Here is a 22,846-nt window from a genome sequence, read left to right as displayed (position 1 = left end):
CCGCCGGGGCACAGCTGACAGCGGCTGTTTTGTGGGAAAAACCTTGTGACGGAGTTCACTTAAAATAACAACAAAAGGCTGCCGGGTGCTGGTGGCTCGTGGCAGCTCCGAGGCTCAAGGTGCCAAGCAGAGATTAGCCCAGGCACGGCTGAGGACAAGGAGGTGGGAAGAGATAAGGGCACTTTCCCGGGCGCTGCCGGGCGGACGCGGGGCTAAACATAGTCCTGCTCCCGCTGCTCCTGCCCGGCCGGAAGCTCCGAGCGGCTCCCGCGTGGCCCTGGCGTGTGCTGGGCCCAGAGGGAGCGTCGGAGCCGCAGAGGAACGGAGCCAGCCCTCGGGGAAAGTGAAGCTCAGGCTGCAGGAAAGCGGGAATCCGCCTGCTGCGGCACCCTGGGGAGAGGAGACCGACGGATTCACAGGGATGGCAAAGATCAGGGAGGATGATGAAATCCCAGGGAGGCAGGAAGGGTTTCCCATGGCAGGTGTGGCAGCGTGGCCAAGCGGGGACAGTGGGTGCAGGAGGTGCAGCGGGGAAGGAAGAGCTCAGGAGAACAGCAGGGAAGGGAGTGACCACTGCAGGGCAGTTTGCCATGGGAATGCTTTCACCAGGGAATGCTTGAAGCATGGAGTAACCATCACGCTTTTCCTGCCTGGCGGGAGCACGGGCATCGCCCGGCTCTTGAGGAGCCCCGGGACAGGGAGGGTGTGGTGGGAGCTGACACTGGATCCACACAGACTCAGAGGTCTCCCTGCTGCCACAACAACATGTGTGGCCCTGGCACCACGACTACACTGCCCTGGGCATCACACTGGCTTTTCCAGCTTCCCTCCCTCCTTATCTATCCCTGCAGCGACGCACCTCAAAGTTTGGTGCTGAACCCCTGGACACAGAGCACGGGGCAGAGCTCAGCCATCCCTGCCAGTCCCGCTACCAACACTCCTGCCTTTGAGCAGCTCCTCGCTGCTTCCCCACTGATTCCTGTCCTGCCTCCCTCAGTGATTCAGCCGAGCTGGCTGGTAATTTCCTGCATCCTATTTTCCTCTTTTGAAAAGTGGAGCGATCTTTCAGATGCGCCAGTCACGATCCGGTGCCCTCGGCAGCAGCAGCGCTGACGGGGCATGGGCAGGGCATCACTGCCACCCCCAAGGCTGGGGGAGACCATGACTGTGGGCAGTTATCTGGCAAGAGCTTTCCTTTTCCCTTTCTTTTTCACTTTGCCTTTTCCTTTCTCTCTCCCTTTCTGTTTCCATTTCCCTTTCCCTCTGCCTGGTGAATGTCTGTCCCCACAGCACCTTCCACCTTCGTTTTGCTGCAGGTCAGGGATGCTCTTTGGAGGATGCTGGCTCATCCCGTGGCTGATCCTTGCAGTGGGCACACACTCTGCTTCCACACCTGCTTCCCACAGATGTATTTCACTGTCTCTTTTTAGTGTGCCTGATCAGTTTGAGAGGGAATCAAGGCTGCAAACAGAGAAACCAGAGAAGACACAAACTTGGGAAGCAGCTGAAGAGAAACTGCCTGCAGGGAGCACATTCTCAGTACCAGCAGCACAGCTTGTTTACACACTCGGGGCTTTCCAGCCCCACGGAGCTGTGAAATTCAAAGCCCGCCACGTCGCTCAGGGAGCAGAGCACAAGCAGAAAGGGGCTTCTCTAAAGCTGAAATATTTGACAACAGTTTCTATTCTTAGCAATGCAAGCACACACTTGCCCAGAGGAATTGGAGCACGGCGCGTCAGCAGGGGCCGGGGGACGTGGCTTGGAGGTCCCGGGCAAAGAGGGTGCGTGGGTGCACACACACTGTGGGCAGCCTCTCATCACTCTACACCCAGGGGAGATGCACAGAGAGCAGCAAAGCAAATAAGGATTTTATTGCTTATGTGCCAGTGCAGGTCCTAACGCACGGGGGGCTGCTGCAAGGATCATGGGATAAGATGGGTAGAGTTAAATGTATTCCATTCCAGAGGAGATCTGCATCCCACCCCAGAGAGGATTTGTATCCCCCTGCCCTAGCCCTGCATCCCATCCTGGAGGGGATCCGCATCCCTTGCCCTGCCCCACATCCCATCCCAGCAGGCAGGACAGCTCATGGCACATGTGCAAATAGGCACCTTCTAAGCTATTCCATGGCTGAGCACAGTGGAGGAAGCAGCTCCTCTGTTCGAGTCACCCTGCCAGGGGGGTTTGTCGAGTGCACGACAGGTATTGGTTCTCCTGGAGGTGATGTCCCCAGGAGCCGTGTGCTGGGTGGCAGGAGGGACACAATCAGCTGGGCTCTGTGGGGGTTTCGGAGGTGCCAGCACTGGGCACAGCATGGCTGTGACACCGAGGGGCAGCCCCAGTGCTGGCCTGTCCCTGGGAGGCTCCCCACAACCAGCCTCGGCTCTGGCACTGGCAGCAGGGGACACCCGGCAGCCCCAACAACGTGGGAAGCGCTGAGGAAGGAAGGAAGGAGGGAAGATTTGTGTTTGAAAAGGCAGAAAAGCGCAGCCTCGGGACGGTGGTAAATGGGCCACCCGGTTCCCTGTGCCCTAGAAATTCCCTGTGCGCGCTCGCCGCGGTGCCGGCGCAGCGGGGTGGCTGCTGATGCTATCGCTGTCCCAGCTCGATGACTAAGGGAGCTGGAAGGTATAAATTAAATAACACAACACTTCAAGCCACCTGTTATGTGGGTTTGTCCTAAGCAGCGCTGCTTTAATTAAGACGGAGAGTTTACAAATCTAACCTTTGTTTATTCTGCTTTGGGGCATATATAATGTAAATATGTGTTTTCAAACACTGTGGCTTTTTAGATTTCCAGTTATAATTCTGGGTAAAGGAAAGTTCGTCAGGTTTGGCATAGACTTGCCCTTTCTAAATAGAGCTCCCGCGAGCTCCTTCCCCCAGGGGACTCTCTCAGCACCTCGGCTCGTTCTGCTCCCAACCCAGCTCTGTTTTCGGCTGCAGGACGAGGGGCTGGGAGGGTTCAGCCGGGCACTCCCAAGAGGGAAGTGGGCTCCAACTCCATTTCCCTCTTCTCTGGCTCAGCTTTGAGTCTTACAGGTTTTGTTCCTGTATCCCCTCTTGGTTCTTTAGTTGTGGAAACAAGAACACAGAGTTTAGCCGGCTACGTGCTCGTCGGGATTTCTCCGATGAGTCAGTGATACGCTTGGGTAGCTTTCTTAGCCTTTAATTGAAGTGAGTGTGAGCCCTTAACAAAGAGCTCTCCCAAGTCTTCCTTAATAAGCGTTAACAAAAATAACTGAGCCACCAGGAGGAAAATAACCAGGGGCGGCAGTGGTGTCTCCTCTGCTCCAGCGGGGCTGCTCCGGGCTCTCCTGCGGCCCCGCTCTGCCGAGGGCAGTGCCGGGGTCGGAACACAGGGCAGGAGAGGGAAATCCTGGGGCGCTGGCACACGGGGTGGAGCAGGGGATGATCCAGCTGCTCCCGTGCAGCGGCTGGGAAGAGAATCTTGGCTGAGCAGAGAGACCATCTCCAGGCGAGTCGGGCCCATGCGAGCTCTGCACGTGCACTGGAGAACCCTTTTAGCTCCATTTTTTGGTGTGCTTTTCTTAATTCAGAGCCTCTGCAGAGCAAGGGTGGTATTTTGCATGTTTCCAGACTGTGCCTCAGCACAGAGTTCCACCATGGTGCAGACTGGGGGGTCAAAACCAAGCAGGCTCCAAATTTCCTGAGGCAGACAGACCATCTGAGCTGCAGGTGCTCCCAAGCAGGTCTGGCCACTCCAGGCAGCCGAGCCCCCGGGCACATGGCCACAAACTTCCCTTTGGGGTCACAGGGCTGAGAAACTCTTTTTTGTTTTAAATGCAAACAGATTTTGACATAACCACTTGACTCTGGCACCGGAGTTTCAAGGAAAAAAGCCCAAGAGGCGTGAAACATCCGCAGGCGTCACTCGGAACAGAACAAGGACTGTTTTGCAATGCTCTCAGAAGGTGAAGAAACGCCTGGGGAGGGCCAAGGACCCTGTGGCTGCAGGGCCAGGTGACCTGCCTGAGGCTGCACAAAGCCACGGCTGAGCCAGCAGGCTGGGACCCTCATGAGCGTCCCCTGGTCCCTGCTGTCCCTCCTCCCCCCCAGCGTTACACTGAGCTGTGGCTTTGGGACCGGCTTGTGCATTATCTGTAACAGGAGACAAGAAAAACCAGCCGGCTGTCCCGCACGGGAGGAAGTCTCAGGGCAGCCTTGCTGACAGGAGCCATATTTAGCCCCGAGTGCTGTGGCTGGGGTGGCTCAGCTGTTTCTCCCCACGCCTGCGGTGCCGCAGCGGCCGAGGCCTCGGATGCTCAGCAAGGATCCAGGCCCGAGCAAAGAGGATTGACCAGAGCTGTGGGAAAATAAATAATAAAGTGCCGTAAGCCTGTTCTCATCTCCCCAGCCCCGGGGAAGGCAAGTGAAGGTCAGGATTAAAACCCCCCTCCTGTTGCAGTGTTAAATCGGCCACTCTCAGGTACCCAAGAAATGCCAGGTGTCCCTCAGATGCCACCCGAGGTGGGGCACAGGTGTCCCACACATCCCTCCCTGTCCTGGGAGCACCGGGGAGGCACATGGAGCTGTCCCTGGGTCCCATCCTCCTGCCTGTCAGGGATGTGCTTGCTGTGTATAAACACGTAATTAACGGTATGTATGTATTTAATTGCTCGTGGCTACGATTTGCATTCAGGTGCTGCGCTGAAGATGCCTCAGATGCCTCAGATACGGGCGAATCCACTCAGCCGAACACGTGGAGGTGTGCGGGGCAGCGCAGTGGGGAGGGGGCTGCGGTGGCACCGCATCGCCCGAACCGCCCGGGGGCTGCAGGGCCGGGGGGACACGGCCCGGCCCGGGGAGGGCTGGAGGGGCCTTGGGCCGCGGGACAGCGCCGGGCCCGGCCCTCCTGGAGCCCGGCCAGGCGGGGTGCGAAGCCGGGCCGGCCCGGGCAGACGGCAGCGCCCAGGGTGGGCTGAGGACGAGCCCGGGTGGGCTGAGGACGAGCCCGGGGGAGCCGAAGTGGCGGCGGCGCCGGGCGACCCCCGGGGCGGCCCCGCGCTCACCCCCCCGCCCCCGGCACCGCCGCCCGCCCGCACCCGCGGGCGAAGCCGCCCCCCGCCGCCCCCGCGGCTCCCTCCCTCCCTCCCTCCCTCCCTGCCGGCGCGGCGGGCGGGGGCGGCGGGCGGGGAGGGGAGAAGGGGCGGGCGGGCGGCGCGGCGGCCCCGGGGCCGGGCCGGGGCGGGCGGCGCGGCGGCCCCGGACACCTCGGCCGCTCCTCCATCTTCTCTCGCCACAGCTCGGCTTCCCCAGCCCGGGACCGGCCCATTGCCAGCCCCGCGGGGGGGGCGGCCGGCCCGCCGCGCCGCCCCGGCCCCGCCGCCCGCGCCGCCGCTCCGCCGCGCCGCCCCGGGCCCGCCGCCCGCCCCGCGGCGAGGGGAGCGGCGGGGGCGGCGCCGCGGCCGCCCGGGCCATCGCCGCCCCGCCGGGGCGCCGCGCCGCCGCCTCCCCCCTCTGGGCCGCAGTGGTGCAGCCCGAGGTTAGCGGAAGCGGCCGCTCGGCGCTGCCATGTTGAGCCGCCGCCGCCGCCGCCGCTTTGTTGTCGGCTCCATGTAGCTGCGGCCCGGGGGAGGGAGCGACGGGGGGACCGCCCGCCGCAGCCGCCGCCGCCGCCGCCCGGGGCCGCGCCGCCCCCGCCATGGAGGCCAACTGGACCGCGTTCCTCTTTCAGGTGAGGCCCCGCGGCGGCGGCGGCGCTGCCCGCGCCCCCCCTCCCTCCCTCACGGCCGCGGCCCCGCCGGTCCCCGCCGGGCCGGGCTGTCACTCAGCGCGGCCGCCCGGCCCCCGCCCGCCCCCGGCCCGGCCCGGCCCGGCCCGGCCCGCCGGGCAGCGCCTCACGGGCCCCGCGGCTCCGCTTCTCGCTCCTTCCCTCCTGCACTTTCTCCCTCCGCCGCCGCCCCGCAGCGCGCTCCCTTCCCGCTTCCCTCGCAAACCGTCTATTCGTAGTCGTGTTTTATTTTTTTTCCCCTCCCTCCAAAACGTGAAATCGCGCTTTTTTTTTTTTTTTTTTTTTTTTTTTTTTTTTGGTGTTTGTTTTTCTCTTCCACCCCCAACCCCCCGCCCAAAAAGAAAAACAACAACAACAACAACAAAAAAAACAACCCCAAGCTTCCACCGGGCTCTAACAAAACCCCGATGGAACAAACGCCGTGTCTGGGAGAATAAATTAATCCCTCTTTAAACAGCCTGACTCAGGGCCGGCTGACGAGGGAGCTTGTTTTCTTTTAAAATAGGACGCGAGCGGGCCGGATTTCTGTAAAAACTGGCGAAATCCTAACGGGAATGGGGAGGAATAGGGACGGTGGAGCGTGCAACCCCTCCCTTTGCCAACTGAGTCACAATTTTCCCCCTTTCTGTCGGCGAAAGACTGACTTAAAAACGCCGCTGTTTATGTAATTCCGAAGAAAATCCAGTGTACCAGAAAAAAAAAAAAATCCGAAAAAAAAAATCCTCGCCTGGCTTTTGTGAGCCTCGCGAGCCCTTTCACGCTGGATTGTTTTCTCCTGCTCTTTTTGAGCTGGAAAACATAAAATGTGTGATTGCAGCAGCAGCGGGGGGAAAAAAAAAAAAAAAAAAAAAAAAAAAAAGCCCAGCACATCACCTTTCTCAAGGTAAAATAATCCTCTTTGCACGTTCCCGGTGGCGGCCGCTCGCTTCCTCACTGTCCTCCTCGGAATTAAACCCAAACCCAACCCGTGACACGAGTTTGAGAACCTGAGTTGAATGAATAAATCCGCCAAGAGCGAGCACCGTTCCTTTAGAGAGGAAAAATTCGTCCCTTGCAAGTACCAAGGGATGAGTCACTCGCTCGGGTTCTCTGCCTCCGAAAACACGCCGGGAATGTTCCGGGGAGCCGGTACCGGGAGCTGGGCGCTGGGTTTTCCGCCTTTTCGTGATGGATGCGGGTGATGCCATCGAGTTTGGCTGAGGTCTGGTGAATTATTTCTCACTCTAGTGGGCAGTTGTGATTCGCACGTAGGAAACTTCACGCTAGGAAGTTAATCTCCTTAGTTTAGGGCCATCTCCCTCCAAGCCGGGGCTGGTGTAGTGCCTTGCTGCCTCCCAGCTGAGCACTTTCCAGGGGAAATTTTTCCTAGGCTGGCAGGACGGTATTGCAGCAGGCTCTGAGAAATGCCAAGTAATGCTTTCAAGTACGTGTCCAGCTCCTCGCTGCTCGTCCGTGTTTTTTGAAGGTGCTGAGTTTTGAAATAGTGATGTCACAGGCTGATTTAGGAGTCGCCTTTGCTGCTTTTAATTAAGGAGTCAGCAGTTCACTTTCCCAGCGTGCGACTCGGAAGCATCTTCATAAAACTGTGATGTGGAAATTTTCCTCTGATTTTTTTTCTTATTTTTTGCCCCAATTAATAAAGCTTTCAGACCTCATAATAAATGCCGAATATCGTTTCTGGAGTGGTTTTGTTAAAAATCAATGATTTGGGTTGCGAGCATCCCAAGGCACCCAGCTGAAAGCAGCATTAAGGTACTCCTGATGTGACTTTCTTCTTCCCATTCTCACAGCACACATCAGCTAAGACCCGGCTGATTAGTTAAAATTAGTTAAAAAAAGTGGATTTAAAAGCCTCTCCCCTGTGTCGGTTAAGTAACAAATGCAAGTGACTGAATATTCATGTTCATTCTTCCTGGGGGGAGTTTTAAGCCGAGTGTGTGTTCCAGCTAGGACAGGATTCCTAAGGGACAGTTAAATACCCGGGATATAAAGTTGTAATTTTTAGCCAAATGTTTTCAGAGGAGGTTTCGACGTCGTAATTTTAGTCCTGTAGCAATGGGCTGTGCGACTGTAAATCGCTCCTTCCAAATAAAGTTGTTTGATTGTTTTTAGGTGGCATTTTGATGAATTGTATCCCTTTCTAAAGGAACAATCGTGCTACTGAATAAGCAGTTCTTGTTTGGATCTCCTTAGTCCCCGAAATGCTTATTTGGAAACCTACTTTTAGTATCTGGTCGGGAAGCGAAAGTTGTATCTGTTAATGTGAGGAGGACTCATCCATCAGATGGAGCGTTCAAGATATGACTCATCCTAATTTGTTGCTCTCACATTAAGGCTGGAGCACAAAAATATTTTAGCCTCTGGCATTGGAAGTTCACAATGCCACATCCTACACTCCGGGTCACGAATTGCAGGTTTTTTTGTTTGCTGCCCCCTCTCCCCGTGAGGGAAGAAACCAGTGACAGAAGGAGGGGGTTTTGCACGAGAGCCTGTCCCAGGCTGTCAAAATATCCCCAAAATGTTGACTTGACGTTAATTCTGGGTCAAGTAAAACTGTGGTCGGAGCCTGAATAGCAGCGCCCGCGAGAGGCGTGCAGCAGGTGCTGCTTCCCTTCTCCAACAGGGAGTTAAAAAAAAATGCTGCCTGATCCTTTTTTAAAAGGCTTTAAGGCAGGCAGCCCTTGGAAACTGAGGAACAGGGCTCGTGCCACGGGGGCTGCGGGCAGGACGGTGCTAATAGCGCTGGCTCTCTGGGAACCAAGATAAGCAGACTTATGTAAGCAGCAGCTCCATAGCCTGTAGCCTTATGAATATACATTGTTTTATGTCCACTATCTCCATCGGATCCGTAGGAATAAGTGCATCATTACCTTGAAGTGCTGACGATTCTTTGAGGCTTAAAAATATCCATAAACTGCCTAAGTTTGAACCTTGTCCAAAGGATTTGGGCTCTCCATTATCCGATCTGTTAGCTCTGCCTTTGAAACTGTATCTCTGGAGCTATCATTAGGTGCTCTGCAGTGTCTTCTGGTGCAGTTTAACAACACTGTTTAATGCTCATTTAAAGTTGTAAAACATTTCAAATTTTTTTGAAATTAAAATTGTATCCAAGTGCTTAACTTGCTCAATACTGTGCTGTTGGTGTGTATCGTGCAGACTCTATTTTCATGCAATGTGGATGTCTCAGTGCCCTCTTAAAAACACGGAAGATAAATGGTTGAAAATCCACAATTGACACTGAAGTCAGGGAAAAGTTTAATGGAGCTGCTGGAGCTTGTGCCGTGCCCTGATTTAGCAGCGTCGCCTCCAGGAGAGTTCTGGATCCTGCTCTTCAGCAATCGTTCTGCAAAGCAGCCCCTGGGGCTGTCGTTTGAGGTGGCTGCTGTGGCCAGGCAGGTGTGGTAATATCCAGCCTACCTGTTGCATCCTGACCTTGGGCACAGGCAGGATGGAAAATGCAGATACAGACGGACAGGCTGGCCTGGCTCCTGATGATTCGCACAAGTTTTGTCTCCTGTTACCATCCCAAATCCAGGCTTCATCCCGTGAACTGTTTTCCTGTCAGATAGGCTTGGAGTGTTAGGGAGCTCATATTCTTCCCCACACAGGTTAGTGTTGGTATCCCCTGGTGCTTTTTATCCAAAGATCACCAGCATCACTCTCCTGAAAAGTGAGATTGGAGTGGTGAAGGGCTTGTGAGGGGCAGGAGCCACCCTGCAGCCAGGGAGAGGTGCTCTGGGGTGGCCTACTGCAATCCAGAGAGGCAAAGCCTCCAGATCCAACTAGGAAAAGGTCCCAAAGTGAGCTGCTAGAAATACTGGCTTCTCCAAAGGACATGTTGAAATGGATTCCTGTGGGGAGAGCATTAGCCTGAGTGCACTCCCTAGCACTGTCCATCCTCAGCTGATCTAAAAGTAGGCAGGTTGGGGTCACACGCCAGCACAGTGTTTGGTTCAGCTTTCGCAGCCTCGAGTCGTACTATTTTGTAAGGGAAGCTGTAGGAAAGGAGTCCTGGAAGGCTGCAATACTGATCTAATGGGAATGCAAGTTTCCCCAAACACAGCTTCAGGCCTGGCACGCTGCGCTAATAACGAGCCTGATTTAAAACTGGTCTGATGAGACCGAGGCACATCTTGAATACAGATGCGCTTAAACTGGCTTAAGGTGCTGGAGTGATTTATTTTAATGCTCCATTAGGCTGAATTGGTCTGTGTGGTTTCTAAACCACTTTAAAATTGTATCTGCCAGGGTTTTGTCCCAGTCTCACTGGATGAGTTTTAATAACAGTATCCACTGGTTTTCTGCCTTAGAATAACCAAGCACGGTGCAGCACAGCCCGTGGCGGCGCAGGCTGCAGCTCAGCTGTGCGGTGCTGGCCGCGGTCCCCTCTCTGCCCCTTCCTTGTAGCTTCTCCCACTGATTCTGTAGTCCAAAGTCAGTTGGTATTGGCTGTTTTCAAACAGCTTTCAGAGTTTTTTTCCCAACACCCCCCCATGTGTGCTCTCCAGCATCTCTAGATGTCTCCCAGTGCGTATCGATTCGCTTCTCTTCCTAGCACAAAGTAGCTGCTGACGAAGAGAAAAAGGCCGTGTCGCTATTCTTGTTAGTTCCAGACACAGAGAGCACAGTGGTCAGTGGATAAATGCATCGGGAACCTGCTAAATATAGAGATGTGGCTTTAGACAGCTCCCGATTCCAGTTGCTTTGGTTTCAGTGCTGGCACACTGGTATGGACACGCTGTTTAAATAAGACGCCTTATCACATCCTGGCTCTCTGTGGCTGCAGTTCAATTTTCAGTGTGCACTAAGCTTGACTTAAAGGTGGGGCGTTATTTTGCAACTCCTGTCAGTACCTTCGTCAGCTCCAGAGACAGTCCCAAGGTGGCATCTGATACAATCATTAGCAAAATGAGTTATCTGTTATGTAAAGATCAAACGCTATGTTAGTAAAAGATCTGACAAGCATCTCGTTGTCTTCCATAAAAAGTTGCCCTCCGGAAACTTAATAATTCTTTGGTTGTTGTGCTGTGTCCTACACTTACCACAGGATCTGCACAGCGAGTGCATTTACAGGGCGAGCGGTTTATCTTGTCCAAAACCAGAATTATGTAACCTTCCCCTGTTGTTCCTTCCACGGCTTTTGGTCTAGAATATGCTTTCCTGTTATTTTGTAAATGTGCTCACCGTGTTAAAGGGAGCACCCATCCAGAGAATTTAAGTGTGAATGTTTGGTTTTAGGCACATGAAGCCTCCCATCACCAACAGCAGGCAGCACAGAACAGTTTGTTGCCTCTCCTGAGCTCTGCTGTTGAGCCGCCCGATCAGAAGCCGATTCTGCCCTTACCAATAACGCAGAAACCTCAGCCTGCACCAGAAACATTAAAGGATGCTATTGTTGGGATTAAAAAGGAAAAACCTAAAACCTCCTTTGTGTGCACTTACTGCAGCAAAGCTTTCAGGGACAGCTACCATTTGAGGCGTCACGAGTCCTGCCACACAGGGATAAAGTTAGTGTCACGGCCAAAGAAAACTCCCACCACAATGGTGCCCCTTATCTCGACCATCGCTGGTGACAACAGCCGGAGTTCACTGGTTTCGACTATCGCAGGCATCCTGTCCACTGTCACTACGTCTTCCTCTGCCACCAACCCCAGCAGCAGCGCCGGCGCCACGGCCATGGCAGTGACGCAGACGGTGAAGAAGCCCAGCAAGCCCGTGAAGAAGAACCACGCCTGCGAGATGTGCGGAAAGGCCTTCAGGGACGTCTACCACCTCAACCGGCACAAGCTGTCCCACTCCGACGAAAAACCCTTCGAATGTCCCATTTGCAATCAGCGCTTCAAGAGAAAGGATCGCATGACCTACCACGTGAGGTCTCACGAGGGGGGCATCACGAAACCCTACACCTGTGGTGTTTGTGGAAAAGGCTTCTCGAGGTACCGTGTAGCAAATCCCAGGCGCGCTCCGCTGTTGGCTCTTCATACGCAGGAAGGGTTAAGCTGGCAGAGCGAGGGGCTGGGAGAACCAGGCCTTTGAGGAGATTGGCGAGGGGATAAGGAGCCTTGTCTGCCTCCAGGGTGGGGGTCTCCATCTGAGCCAGGTTAGCAGTGGCCAAAAGCGGTCACTTTTGTAGGAGAGTGGTTGGAAATGGCCTCACGACGTCATCCAGGTCCTGCAGGACACAAGTCTGTGTCACGGGGGTGGGCACAGAGCCCCTTTACCAACCTTTGCCACAGTCTGTGACCGAATGGGGCAGGGCAGGTAAACTGTCACCTGGTCTTGTAGCAGGGCTGAGGGCACTGACAGAGCTCTGGGGGGAGCTTGCATTGCTGCTGGCTGTGTCTGTACCTGTGCTTGCAGCAGAGAAAACATCAACCTTTACAGCTGCTGCGCTCTCACCTTTACACAAGGTGTGACCAAATGTACCATTTTTGGGTGTGTAAGGAGAACAGGGTTAAGGATTAAGCTGCAAACTGGGTCCCAGAGTAACTGTGAGGAGCTCTGGGTGACACCCACTGGTAGGTGAGGGGAAGGTATTTATTCTGGGGGCTGCAGGGGGTCTTCAGCAGTGTCAGCCCACTCGCCAAGGTCTCCTTACTGTGTGTTTGTAACAGTGCATTTTCTCTCCTGTTGCTCTCTTTTTTGCAGGCCTGATCATTTAAGCTGTCACGTTAAACACGTTCACTCAACAGAGAGACCCTTCAAATGCCAAGTAAGGGCTAAAATGATTTATTAAGAACAATACCTTATTGTATCAGTACAATCTCAGGTGAATCTTTCCAGAGCTGTATTTGCTCCCAGGCTTTCCTTTGATAAGCAAGTTTAGGAGTAAAGGCACATCCACCCGCATAACACAGTGCTGGAGTTCTGGTGGAAGTTTAAAAAGATGCTGTGGCTGCTTTTTTAGGAAGATTAGAGGCTTTTTGCTGTCTTGGAGAACAGCATAGTTGCTCTATTTTACCATATGCTTAACTTAGTAGTAGGGTTGTAACAGCATCCTCAGCTCAGTGCTGATTTGTGGAGTAATGTGTGCAGTGTGTTTCTCAGCATGTTAAAATCAAATGTCTCTCAGTACATCTATTTAAAATGGATGGGAATGCTTGATTCTGGATCTGTTATTTTGCTGGAAGGGGAAGGCAAGTTGTCGTAAGTTGATGACTGAGTCTAAGAGAAATAATTAAATTGCCCTTGAACAATTAACTGTTTTGCTTGGAATATCCATGCTTATTCCAACCTCTGTTTTACTGACTCATCTTATTAAATAAAAAGCTCGGGTAAAAAGAATAGCATTAGGAAGAGGTTTTATTTCCTTGTTCTGGATGGGAACAGACGTAATTGAGCAATTCAAGAGATCAAGTTCATATTTGTACAGTAAAATTATATCAAAAAACAACTTTGCCTGCTCCAGGCTTTTTTATAAGCTCCCTCTTGCTTTGGAGGGTAAGGCAACCTGCTATTTTAAGAAATTTCAAGTAGTATTGAGTATGATTTTTGTCCTGATTGTCTCAGAAACGAGTACCACTCTCAATCTCTGTTTCAGTAGCTTGATTTTGGTTTCTCTATAAATACAGGTAAAACTTAATGTTGTCGGTACATTTAGGATACTGTTAGGACCTGCAAGGTAAAAAGGGCTCTCAGTGGGCCTTAACTGCTGCTGTAATGCTGCTGTCTGCACCTCAAGTGTAACTGTTGTCCTCCATCTAGACGTGCACTGCTGCCTTTGCCACCAAAGACAGACTGCGGACACACATGGTGCGCCATGAAGGAAAGGTATCGTGTAATATCTGTGGTAAACTTCTGAGTGCAGCATATATCACCAGCCACTTAAAGACACACGGGCAGAGCCAAAGTATCAACTGTAATACCTGTAAACAAGGCATCAATAAAAGTAGGTGAACGTTTTACAAACATTTCTAATAACAGTGTGCGTGCGAAGGGAATTGCCTTTGATGACGTGAAAGTGCAAGGAACCCATCAGTCTGGGTGGTCACACCTCTCAAAAGTAGATATTTAGTAACAGAATCTGCTTCAGCTCAAGAATTGGCATGTGGGGAACTGGTTGGCTGCTAGACTGTGCTCTTGTCCCTTAGGAATGCCCTGCAGTTTGTGAGAGTGCCCAGGTTTTCTCACCTTCTAATTACAGTGCTTCCTCAACTATGCAGGCCTAGAAGTCCAACAGATAATTTGGAGATTTTAGGCTATTTAAGAACTGCTAAAATCTGCCAGGTTTCAGGTTTAAAGCATCACCTAAAGCTCATCAAAATTAGGAGAAAGATTTCTGTGCTTTCCCTGAGCTTTGACCCCAAGGGTTAATGTTTCCTCCCTCTGGCAGTAGCTGACAAGAAGAGGATTTAAATCCAGCCCTGATGTGTTTTGGGCATTAATGGCATCTGACTGGTGTTGTGCAGGAGGTCAGATGAGATGTTTGTAGTAGTTCTTTCTGGTCTTAACCTCTGTGGAGATGCTGCAGCCTGGACCTGGGAGTGCCTAGCAAACAAATGAAGACTTGACTTTCACATACCTGTAACTTAAGTTAACCCACAGAGTTAGTAATATAAAATGGGTTTTCAGAGGAACAAGAGGAAGAAGTAAAGCATGTCTTTGACTTCGTCCTAAAGCCTTTTAAACTGTATTAATTTACAGCATCTTTGCTGTTCCTGTTACTCCTGGATAATTTGAAGGTACTGGGAATGCCTGAAATGCCTGATTGTTGAGCTTAGTAGGAAATTTGGATGGGAAGTATTTTTTAAGGTATAGGGTTACAGCTCTGGCTTCCCAAGCCAGTATGGTGGTGCTAAGCCAGTTCACATGAGGCATTTAGAGCAGTTGTTAGAGGTGGGAATGATGAGCTGTACTGTGGCCAGGGAGTAGTGACAGGCTGTTCTGTGATGCAAAGGTAAACTGAAAGTTTTAAGTCACACTTGCAATAAAAAATAAAAAGGTTTTTAATTTTTTTTTGAGCTGGAGCTGAGGTTTAGAAAAAATGGAATCAGCTTGAGTTCTAGAGGCTCAGTGGAGTCTTTGATTTCATTCTTCCTAAATACAAACTAAATAATCAGAAAGGAAGTCAATTTTTGGCAGTTAAAGCAGATGTTCTTGACTTATATTCTGGTTTTTAGGTCTTGGAAAAGTAGTTTTATAAAGCACAGAATTAATTATATGGTTTTAAATATCTCTGTGATTTTTTGCTCTTGGAATCCTGTGAGATTCCACACGCTCTTTATGGAAGTTGCCTTTGTGATCTCAGCAGAAAACAGAGTAACTTTTCAAGGTGAATTTGTGTTCTTACTTAATTGGCATAGCATGCATGAGTGAAGAGACCAGCAACCAGAAACAGCAACAGCAGCAGCAACAACAGCAACAACAACAACAGCAGCAGCAGCAGCAGCAGCAGCAACAACAGCAACAACAGCAGCAGCAGCAGCAACAGCAGCAACAGCAGCAACACGTAACAAGTTGGCCTGGAAAGCAGGTAGAGACCCTGAGATTGTGGGAAGAGGCCGTCAAAGCGAGGAAGAAAGGTAAACCAAACCAGTATTGATGGGTTTAGGTCTGTGAGGCAGTGCAGTTTGCAGTTCTGTAGGGAGGTCAAGGTGTCAGGAAGGATGTTTTACAGGACAGTTGCATTCCCGGTGTTAGAAGTCACAGCTCAGAACTAGCAGGAGGAAACAGGCCCAGGATTAGGCTGTGTTACATGAACTCCTCTTTGCTTGCTCTCTTTGGTCTCTGTGTCTATAGCAGCCATCAGTTACAAAGGGAGGCTTGTGTCTGCTCCAGGGCAGGAGTGTGGGCTTTGACTTGCATGTGGCTTTGAGCTGTGTTTGTGCATATTTACCCTTGTTCACTTGTGTATATATATATATATATATGTATATATACACACCCCCCTCTGTCTTTGTGTCACCAGTTTGCATGTGTGTGCTTTCTGTTCCTGTTCATCTTCTCTCTCCCAATTTATTCCATCTACTTTATCATCATTAACTCTCCTGGACTTTTTCTAGACCTCAGAGAACTTACCCTTCTCCCTCTGTTGCTTTTTTTTTCATTAAAAAATGAACTAATCAGTGATCGTGTTTTTCATTAGTGCTGGATCACAACTTACCTTACCTGTGCTGCCATAATCAAAGAGAAATTGCTTCCTGTTGTTGGCCACTGTGTCAGTTTGTAAAGAACAAATTGCTTCAGTGTAGCGTTTTTAGGATATAGTAGTTTAAACTCTCCCATTACTGCTGCTTATTTGTTTCACAACAGTTTGATTTCTAATGCCTGTCACGTGACTCTTGTGGATTACATGTTTTAGAAGCTCTTAGTGACCATTTACTGTTTTTCACTGGCTGTTTTTAGGAATGTTTTTGACTCACCTTATTTTTTTCTTTTCTCCTAACCTTCCTTTCAGTTTCTTCAATCTGTTTTTCTTTTCTAGGTCTTGTTTGTGTTTTAGGCTGTTTGCTCCTTTTGCCTTGTTATGCCAGTAATTGAATTCTAAGCAGTATAGAAACAGCTTATTTATGTTAAGATGTACTGATAACAGAAACATAAATATCATCAGGCCACTAAGCAGATAAAGCAAATGGGTGTTGGATTTAGAAAATCTCTTGAGAATTATTTTCCTGCTTGTTTCTTCCTATGTCTTGTTCCTTTTTCCCTTTGTTGCTTATTGAGATTATTGAATGTGCTTTAACAGAAGTGGTTTGGGGCAGGATGGGGGGTGAGGGAGGTGGGTGGGTAGGAGTGGTGTCAGACTGATGCTGTTAGCTTTGTTTAACTGGGGAAGGGGCATGGGTGGGATGTGTCTTTGGGTGTGACTGTGCTTGAAGGTGAAGTTAGACCAGTCAGTGCCATGCCTGAGCTGCTCTTTCCTTGCTGGTTCTCCTGTGCTGGTGCCACTTGTGGTCGCTTTGCAACACTAGATGGGATTTTTTAGTCTAATACAATTTATTTTCACAATTTTTATTTTATTTTTTTTTTACTCTTTCCCTTCCTTTCCACCCCTCCTAGCTATGGACTTTGAAGAACCAACAGTAACCCTTGAATGGGGCTAATGTTGCTTTCAAAGTTACATTTGTATTGCCCGAGTGGCAAAGCGGACTCTTTGCTCCTGTTTTACCTCTGACACGTGGGTGTAACTGAGCTTGGGGTCCTGCCCTACAAATGTGGAATAAGACACGACTTAGCCATGCTGTAACGCTGATGTAGAACACGATTTTCCCTGGTTTCTTTAGTAGTCAGCCCTCCCCTTTCCCCTCCTCCTGTTTTTGGAGCCTCCTGGTGTGGGTAGCCGGCAGGTGGTGCTGATGGATGTGTAGAGAGCCCTCCTTCCCCCCTCGGCCCCCCTCGCCAGCCCTGCTCCCCAGTGCCCGGCCCTGCTCCCCAGCCCCTGCCCGCTGCCCTCCTGGGTCTCCCTTGCTCAGCACTTCATTCCTGCTTGCTGCTAAACCACCCCAAAAAACCCCAAACGAATGTGGAAGCTGAGGAGCTGAAGGGGGTTGAAGGATGTACTGCTGGGGTAGGCTTGGAGTAGAGGTACTGTGAGCAGCGGAGCAATTAAGTAGCAGTAATTAAGACTGAAATAAGCAGGTAAATATTGAAACGAGCTTTGCTTATCAGTCCCTAATAATGACTTTTTAAAACCTTCACAGAATGTCAGTTCACCTTTGAGAAGGCTATAGAGTACGTACCATTCGGTATGTACACTCTCTCCTCTATTTCTAATGTTCCTCTTGGGAGGATTTTTTTGATTGTACGATACTGTTTTTATGAACATGGAAACCCTCTTGCTAAGACAACCTCACTTGAATTCTCAGGAAAAAAAAAAAAATTGAGTTGAAATGACCTGCATGAGAGTTTGTATTTCCTGTAGGCTATAGAATGTTAACAGTTTTAACTTACTAATAATTCCTAAAGAAAATTATTCCGGAATTTGTACCTGTTCTTGTTTGGTTTTTGGGTTTTTTTTGTTTTGTTTTGTTTTGTTTAAATCTTGTCCATGGGGTTTTTTTATGTGTTAAAAACTTTTTGTCTTTTTTATGTCTCATTTTTAGAAGCTGCTAACTTGTGCCAAACCTCCACTGCTGCTACTACGCCTGTGACTCTTACTACTCCATTCAATATAACGTCCTCTGTGGCTTCTGGGACTATCACAAACCCAGTCACAGTGGCAGCTGCAATGAGCATGAGAAGTCCAGTAAATGTATCAAGTGCAGTTAATATATCCAGTCCGATGAACTTAGGGCATCCTGTAACTATAACCAGTCCTCTGTCCATGACCTCGCCCCTCACGCTCACCACCCCGGTGAACCTGCCCACCCCGGTCACGGCTCCAGTGAACATAGCGCACCCCGTCACCATCACGTCCCCCATGAACCTGCCCACCCCCATGACGCTGGCTGGCCCCCTCAACATAGCCATGAGACCAGTGGAGAGCATGCCTTTCCTGCCCCAGGCCTTGCCCACCTCTCCTCCCTGGTAAACAAGTTCTAAACAGTATTAAAAAGGATTAAAATGGAATCCTTACCAGCAGTTCTTTTTTGGGTTTTGTTTGGTTGGGTTTTTTTTTCTTTTTTCTTTTTTTTCTTTTATTTTGGTTTTTGTTTTGTTTTGTTCTGTTGGGTTTTTTGTTTTGTTTTGTTTTAGTTCATAATAAATTCAGGCTAAGACACTGGGGCAACACCATCAGAGACCACAGTAGCATCTTCCCCTTGATTTGGCTCACATGGTTCAGGCTTGAGTTTCACTGGAGCACTTCATTTAAAGTAAGTTTTACCTTGTAGCTGACTGATGCTGAATTAGAGCAGATACTTATTTGCCAGAGTTTTTAAAGAAAAAAAAAAAAAAAAACCAAAAAAAACCAACAAAAAAAAAAGGTAATTAAAAAAACAGTTTTATGTTTTATCCCCTCAAATTATAACTTAGAAAATTATTTTAATCTAAACACTAGCAAAGACCCCTCTGTATCTGTGACAGGGTGGATGGCTCATTTTAACCTGCCAGGCAAGTCCACTGTTTCTGAGCTAGTGTAGAACCTTTGTCTGTGTTGATGTTTTTTTTTTTTTTTAATGAGTAAATGCATTACAATGTTGTCATTTAAAAAAAAAAAAATGCATTTTTGGAGAAAATATGCATTTTACCTTTGGGAATATGATAATTTCAGGCAGCATTCCCTATGGGAAAGGTGATACCAGCTCTGATATGCAAAGCATATGATAACTTATCATTCTAACTTCAACATATAATAGGGATTGTGACCTGATATTTGGAGATGTAAATATTACCCAACATATTACCCTAAGGGAATAGAGCATTGTAGTCAACATTTTTTTTAAAAAAACTGTTATTGTTTGGTGAGAAACAGCCATGGCTGACAGAAGAGGAGTCGAAATGTATGTAAACATGGTCTCTGAACAGTCAGACCCCCATGGGACTCTTATCTAGGAGCAAAAGGAGTGCTTGGAAACTTAAGAAATATTGCTTTAAGCTGGAAGATTCTGGAGGCCCTGGGTGTGATTTTTATGCCCTCTGCCTCCCAATCAGAGCCTGCTGGTGTTCCAGCAGGGGACAGACGTGTTAGTTGTTCACTAGAAGTTTTGTCTTATATTAAATTGTATACAGTTTTTATTCTAACCACTAACTAGGTAGGATGCCCCTCCAGGACAAGCAGAGAGCGTCTTTTAATTTCTCCCCTATTTCTTAATCAAGTGTTGTGCAAATCTGTTCAACTTTGTAAATATTTGCAAACATCATCATTTTTACGTTATTCTTCTATTGTGTTAACACATTTCTATGAATTTGTGGGAGTTCTGGGGTGCTGAGCTGTCCAGCCCAGAACTGCTCCATAAATGGTCACACATGTTTAAGCTACATGTGCTTTTTATTTCTTAACCTGTTTATCTGTACATAAAGTAGAAAGCAAAAATCTAGGGAAACAGATATACTTTTTAGACTATCATGTCACATATTCACATTTTTAAAACTTTGTTTAAAAAAACAAACAAACAAACCACCCTAAACCCAAGACTCTACATGAAATAAAAAAAAAAAAAAAAAAAGAGGAAAAAAAAAAAAAGAAATTACAGTTGAGATGTTTTTATCTTAATGAATTTGAGAGCTCTGGAGATTAGCGTGTGCATTTTCACAGAGTCATAGCAGGACTGACCAGTCACACTGGACTGCTTCCGTTCCTCCCCGGCCGTGTCCGTGCGAGCAGTGATTGCCAGGCTGCTGGCTCAGGTGACAGGTATCTGTATCCTTATGTGAAACTGTTCTAGGGGCTTGGACTACATAGTAAAACAAAAACAGACAAAAAAAAAAATAATAGAGCTTAGTGTAAAATAATTTTATAAATGATCTTTTGTACTTTAGGACATCAAATTGTACAACTTTTGTATATATAAAAGCTTAGGAACTTTCTGTTTAGCAGAAAGGAAACACATTCCTACACTTTTAATGTATATGTTTGTTATAATGTCCATGTAAACATATGCCCTATGTTTGTGCCTTTTAATTAGTTTGTCTCAATAAACAAAAATGTAGAGAAGAATATGTAGCTATGACTTTGTTACCACTGTTCTTACTCCAGCTGTGTAGAGGTCTGTGTTTTTGCCCTGTGTGGAGCTCGGCGGGCGGGGAGCGGCACGGCCGGCCCGCAGCCCCAGGCGCATGCACCCCAACCTCCCTCCCCACAGCCCCCCTGCATGTTGGGACCTGTAGATTGTGAGCCATCTCTGGGACCCGTGGCCACGACACCACCTTGCACCAGTTTTCCAAAGTAGGTGTAGCCTTCCGGGTCTGGGTAACCACAGAGATGACCCTTAGGTGAAGTTTGGGTGTCCCTGAGCTTAAAAAAAAAAAAAAAAAAAAAGGAAAAAAAAAAGAACAAAAGCATTAAAAGCCAATATGAAAATGTGTACTAGAAGTGGTTATCTATGAATTACTTACAATAAACAGGTGTGAGACTTAATTGTATGTTGTCAATTACTGCAGTATTGACAGTGGGTCCCTCGCCCAGCCTGGCTGCTGTTATTTTTATCCCAGCAGTGTAGCAGTAGAATAAACACATTAAACACCGGCAAGGAAATTTTTCACTGTGACAGAGGCTTCCCAAACCACTAACCATGGTGCTCTTAGCGTGGCATAGGAAAAGGGCTGTTTCCTTTTTATTTTATGTTGGTTCTGCTCGACTGTACCTGGTTTATGTCCACAAAGCTGCATTAGCTAATTGTCGACCTGTTTCATTTGTACTTGGGTAAACATTTGCTTTGTGCCGTGTATTAATGGGTCCGAGGTGTCCTCAGCTGTCTCAGTGCGGACATTGACTGCGCTCTGTAATGCCGTCCTACCAAATACATTAAGCTGTTTTTCTGACAAACAAAAGCTACCTGGTCAAGTAGTTTATCCGACGTGCATGCTCCCTGCTAATCCATGTCCGTCCCCGTGCGGCGGGGCCGGAGCTGTCACGGCCGGTGATCCGTGCGGCACCTCGCGCTAAGGCTCTAGGAAAATGGTGGCTGTGAAGAACAGATGCTCCTGTTACACCGAGTTAGTTTCTATGCAGCTGATGTGCTTAGCCTAGTTTATTTCATGGAAACTTTTAAGCTGGATCGAGTCCAACATCCAGGGAAGCCTATTGCTGCCGTTGGTTCGAGTGGGGTTTATATCGAGCCCATTCAGGTCTCCGATTGCAAGGAGTTCAATAGGGGGTTTATTTTTTTCCTTCTGAAGTTTCCGTAAGCATTCAGCGTGAGGTGAATGGCTTAGCACCGACTGAGAGTTTTAAAAGTTGAATTTTGCCTTGGACTTGTGCCGTGGACAGTCAGAGCAGTCAGATGAACGGCACAGAGGGGCGTCCTCCGCGCGAGGAGAGCCGCGGGTGCCGGCTCTGGAAGCGGCCACGGGGACGTAAGTATTGCAGCCCAGCCACCCGCACTGCCAGGAGTGGGGTAAATGGTATAAATGGGCAGTTTTTCTCTTTATTTGGAACACCCCACCACTTCCAGAGGGTGTTTGGGGTGAGGAGAAATCCGGGATTCCACCTTTTATTGAAGAGTTACACCTGAGTGTTGTACATTGTGAAGATTCTGTTCAGTCAAGATGGATCAGAGAGAAACACGTTTTATTCTCAGCATAAGACTTTAATTCTATTTGCCCTTGTTCACCAACAAAACATTTTTTTCCCCCCTCTTAAAACAACTTTTTCTTTAGAGAGGCGGAAGAAAGAAGTATTTAATGTGTTTGCATTTGTCCACGAGAGGTTTAAAGAAAACCACCCAGACCCCAGTAAGCTGTTGAGCTGCAGCAATCCCAGGTTACATAAAGGGGCCGGGGCTGCTGAGGATTAGCCGGGGCATTCTGGGTGCTGATAAGCCTCCAAGTTCTGCTTGCTCTTCCCTCACTTTTATTTTAGAAACAGCCACTCAGAGCTGTATCCTGAAAACCACCTGGGGTTCATTTTCAAGGCTGAGAGGGTTAGATTCCCACCAAAGAGAGAAGGAGGGAAAACTGGGATTTGAGGAACGCTCAGGTTTTTGAAGCATCCAGCACTCTGGTGTTTTTTATCTCAGAGTTCCCGTGTGGGAGCTGAGTTGTTGAGAAGTGAACAACAGTTTGTCAGTGCTGGGCCCTTCGGAAAACTCCTGCCCTGCTCATTGGTGGCTGAGTTTATCCATCTCAAAAATAGATTGAACAGTGTTTTCAAAAGGCAGCTATTAAAAGCGCTTCAAGTTTTTAAATGACGTTGAGGTCTCAGTGCTTAAGTGGACCTTTTAACCCATGCTTTTTAGAGAAAAAGTGTAAAAATAAATCTCTTCTAATTGTCAGAGAATAAAACAAATTAAACCTGATCCCCTTCTACGCATTTGTTTAATTCAGCATGTTTATACTTCTTATCTTTGGATTGTTCGCTCACAGCTCCCCGTGCAGCAGCCGAGGGGTGACAGAGGAACTACGTGCTAATTTTTATGTCAAAAATAGCTTTCACCTTTAAAGGCACATGGCTCACTGGCTGTTTGCTAATTACAAAAAGAATGCCAGAGCTTCTCCTGCAAATCCGTTTTACAGCTGTGTTCAGATTGGACTGTCAGCCCCTGGTTAAAATTG

At 49.1% G+C, this 22,846-nt stretch overlaps 1 protein-coding gene across 1 annotated transcript; it reads left to right on the top strand.

Annotated features, from left to right (window-relative positions):
* Positions 1 to 5,525: 5,525 nt before the first annotated feature.
* Positions 5,526 to 20,297, top strand: VEZF1 (vascular endothelial zinc finger 1). The gene is made up of 7 exons (XM_027751570.2): positions 5,526 to 5,698; positions 10,994 to 11,691; positions 12,404 to 12,467; positions 13,460 to 13,643; positions 15,058 to 15,276; positions 17,395 to 17,439; positions 17,797 to 20,297. The coding sequence occupies exons 1-7, from the start codon at positions 5,666 to 5,668 to the stop codon at positions 18,222 to 18,224; spliced, it is 1,671 nt and encodes a 556-aa protein (XP_027607371.1). The 5' UTR covers positions 5,526 to 5,665; the 3' UTR covers positions 18,225 to 20,297.
* Positions 20,298 to 22,846: the final 2,549 nt, after the last annotated feature.

Source organism: Pipra filicauda, unplaced genomic scaffold, assembly GCF_003945595.2.
Source record: "Pipra filicauda isolate LSUMZ 115617 unplaced genomic scaffold, ASM394559v2 scaffold120_size2142806_pilon, whole genome shotgun sequence".
Taxonomy (NCBI): domain Eukaryota; kingdom Metazoa; phylum Chordata; class Aves; order Passeriformes; family Pipridae; genus Pipra; species Pipra filicauda.
Note: the sequence above shows the minus strand (reverse complement) of the source record. Positions and strands in the feature narration are given on the sequence as shown.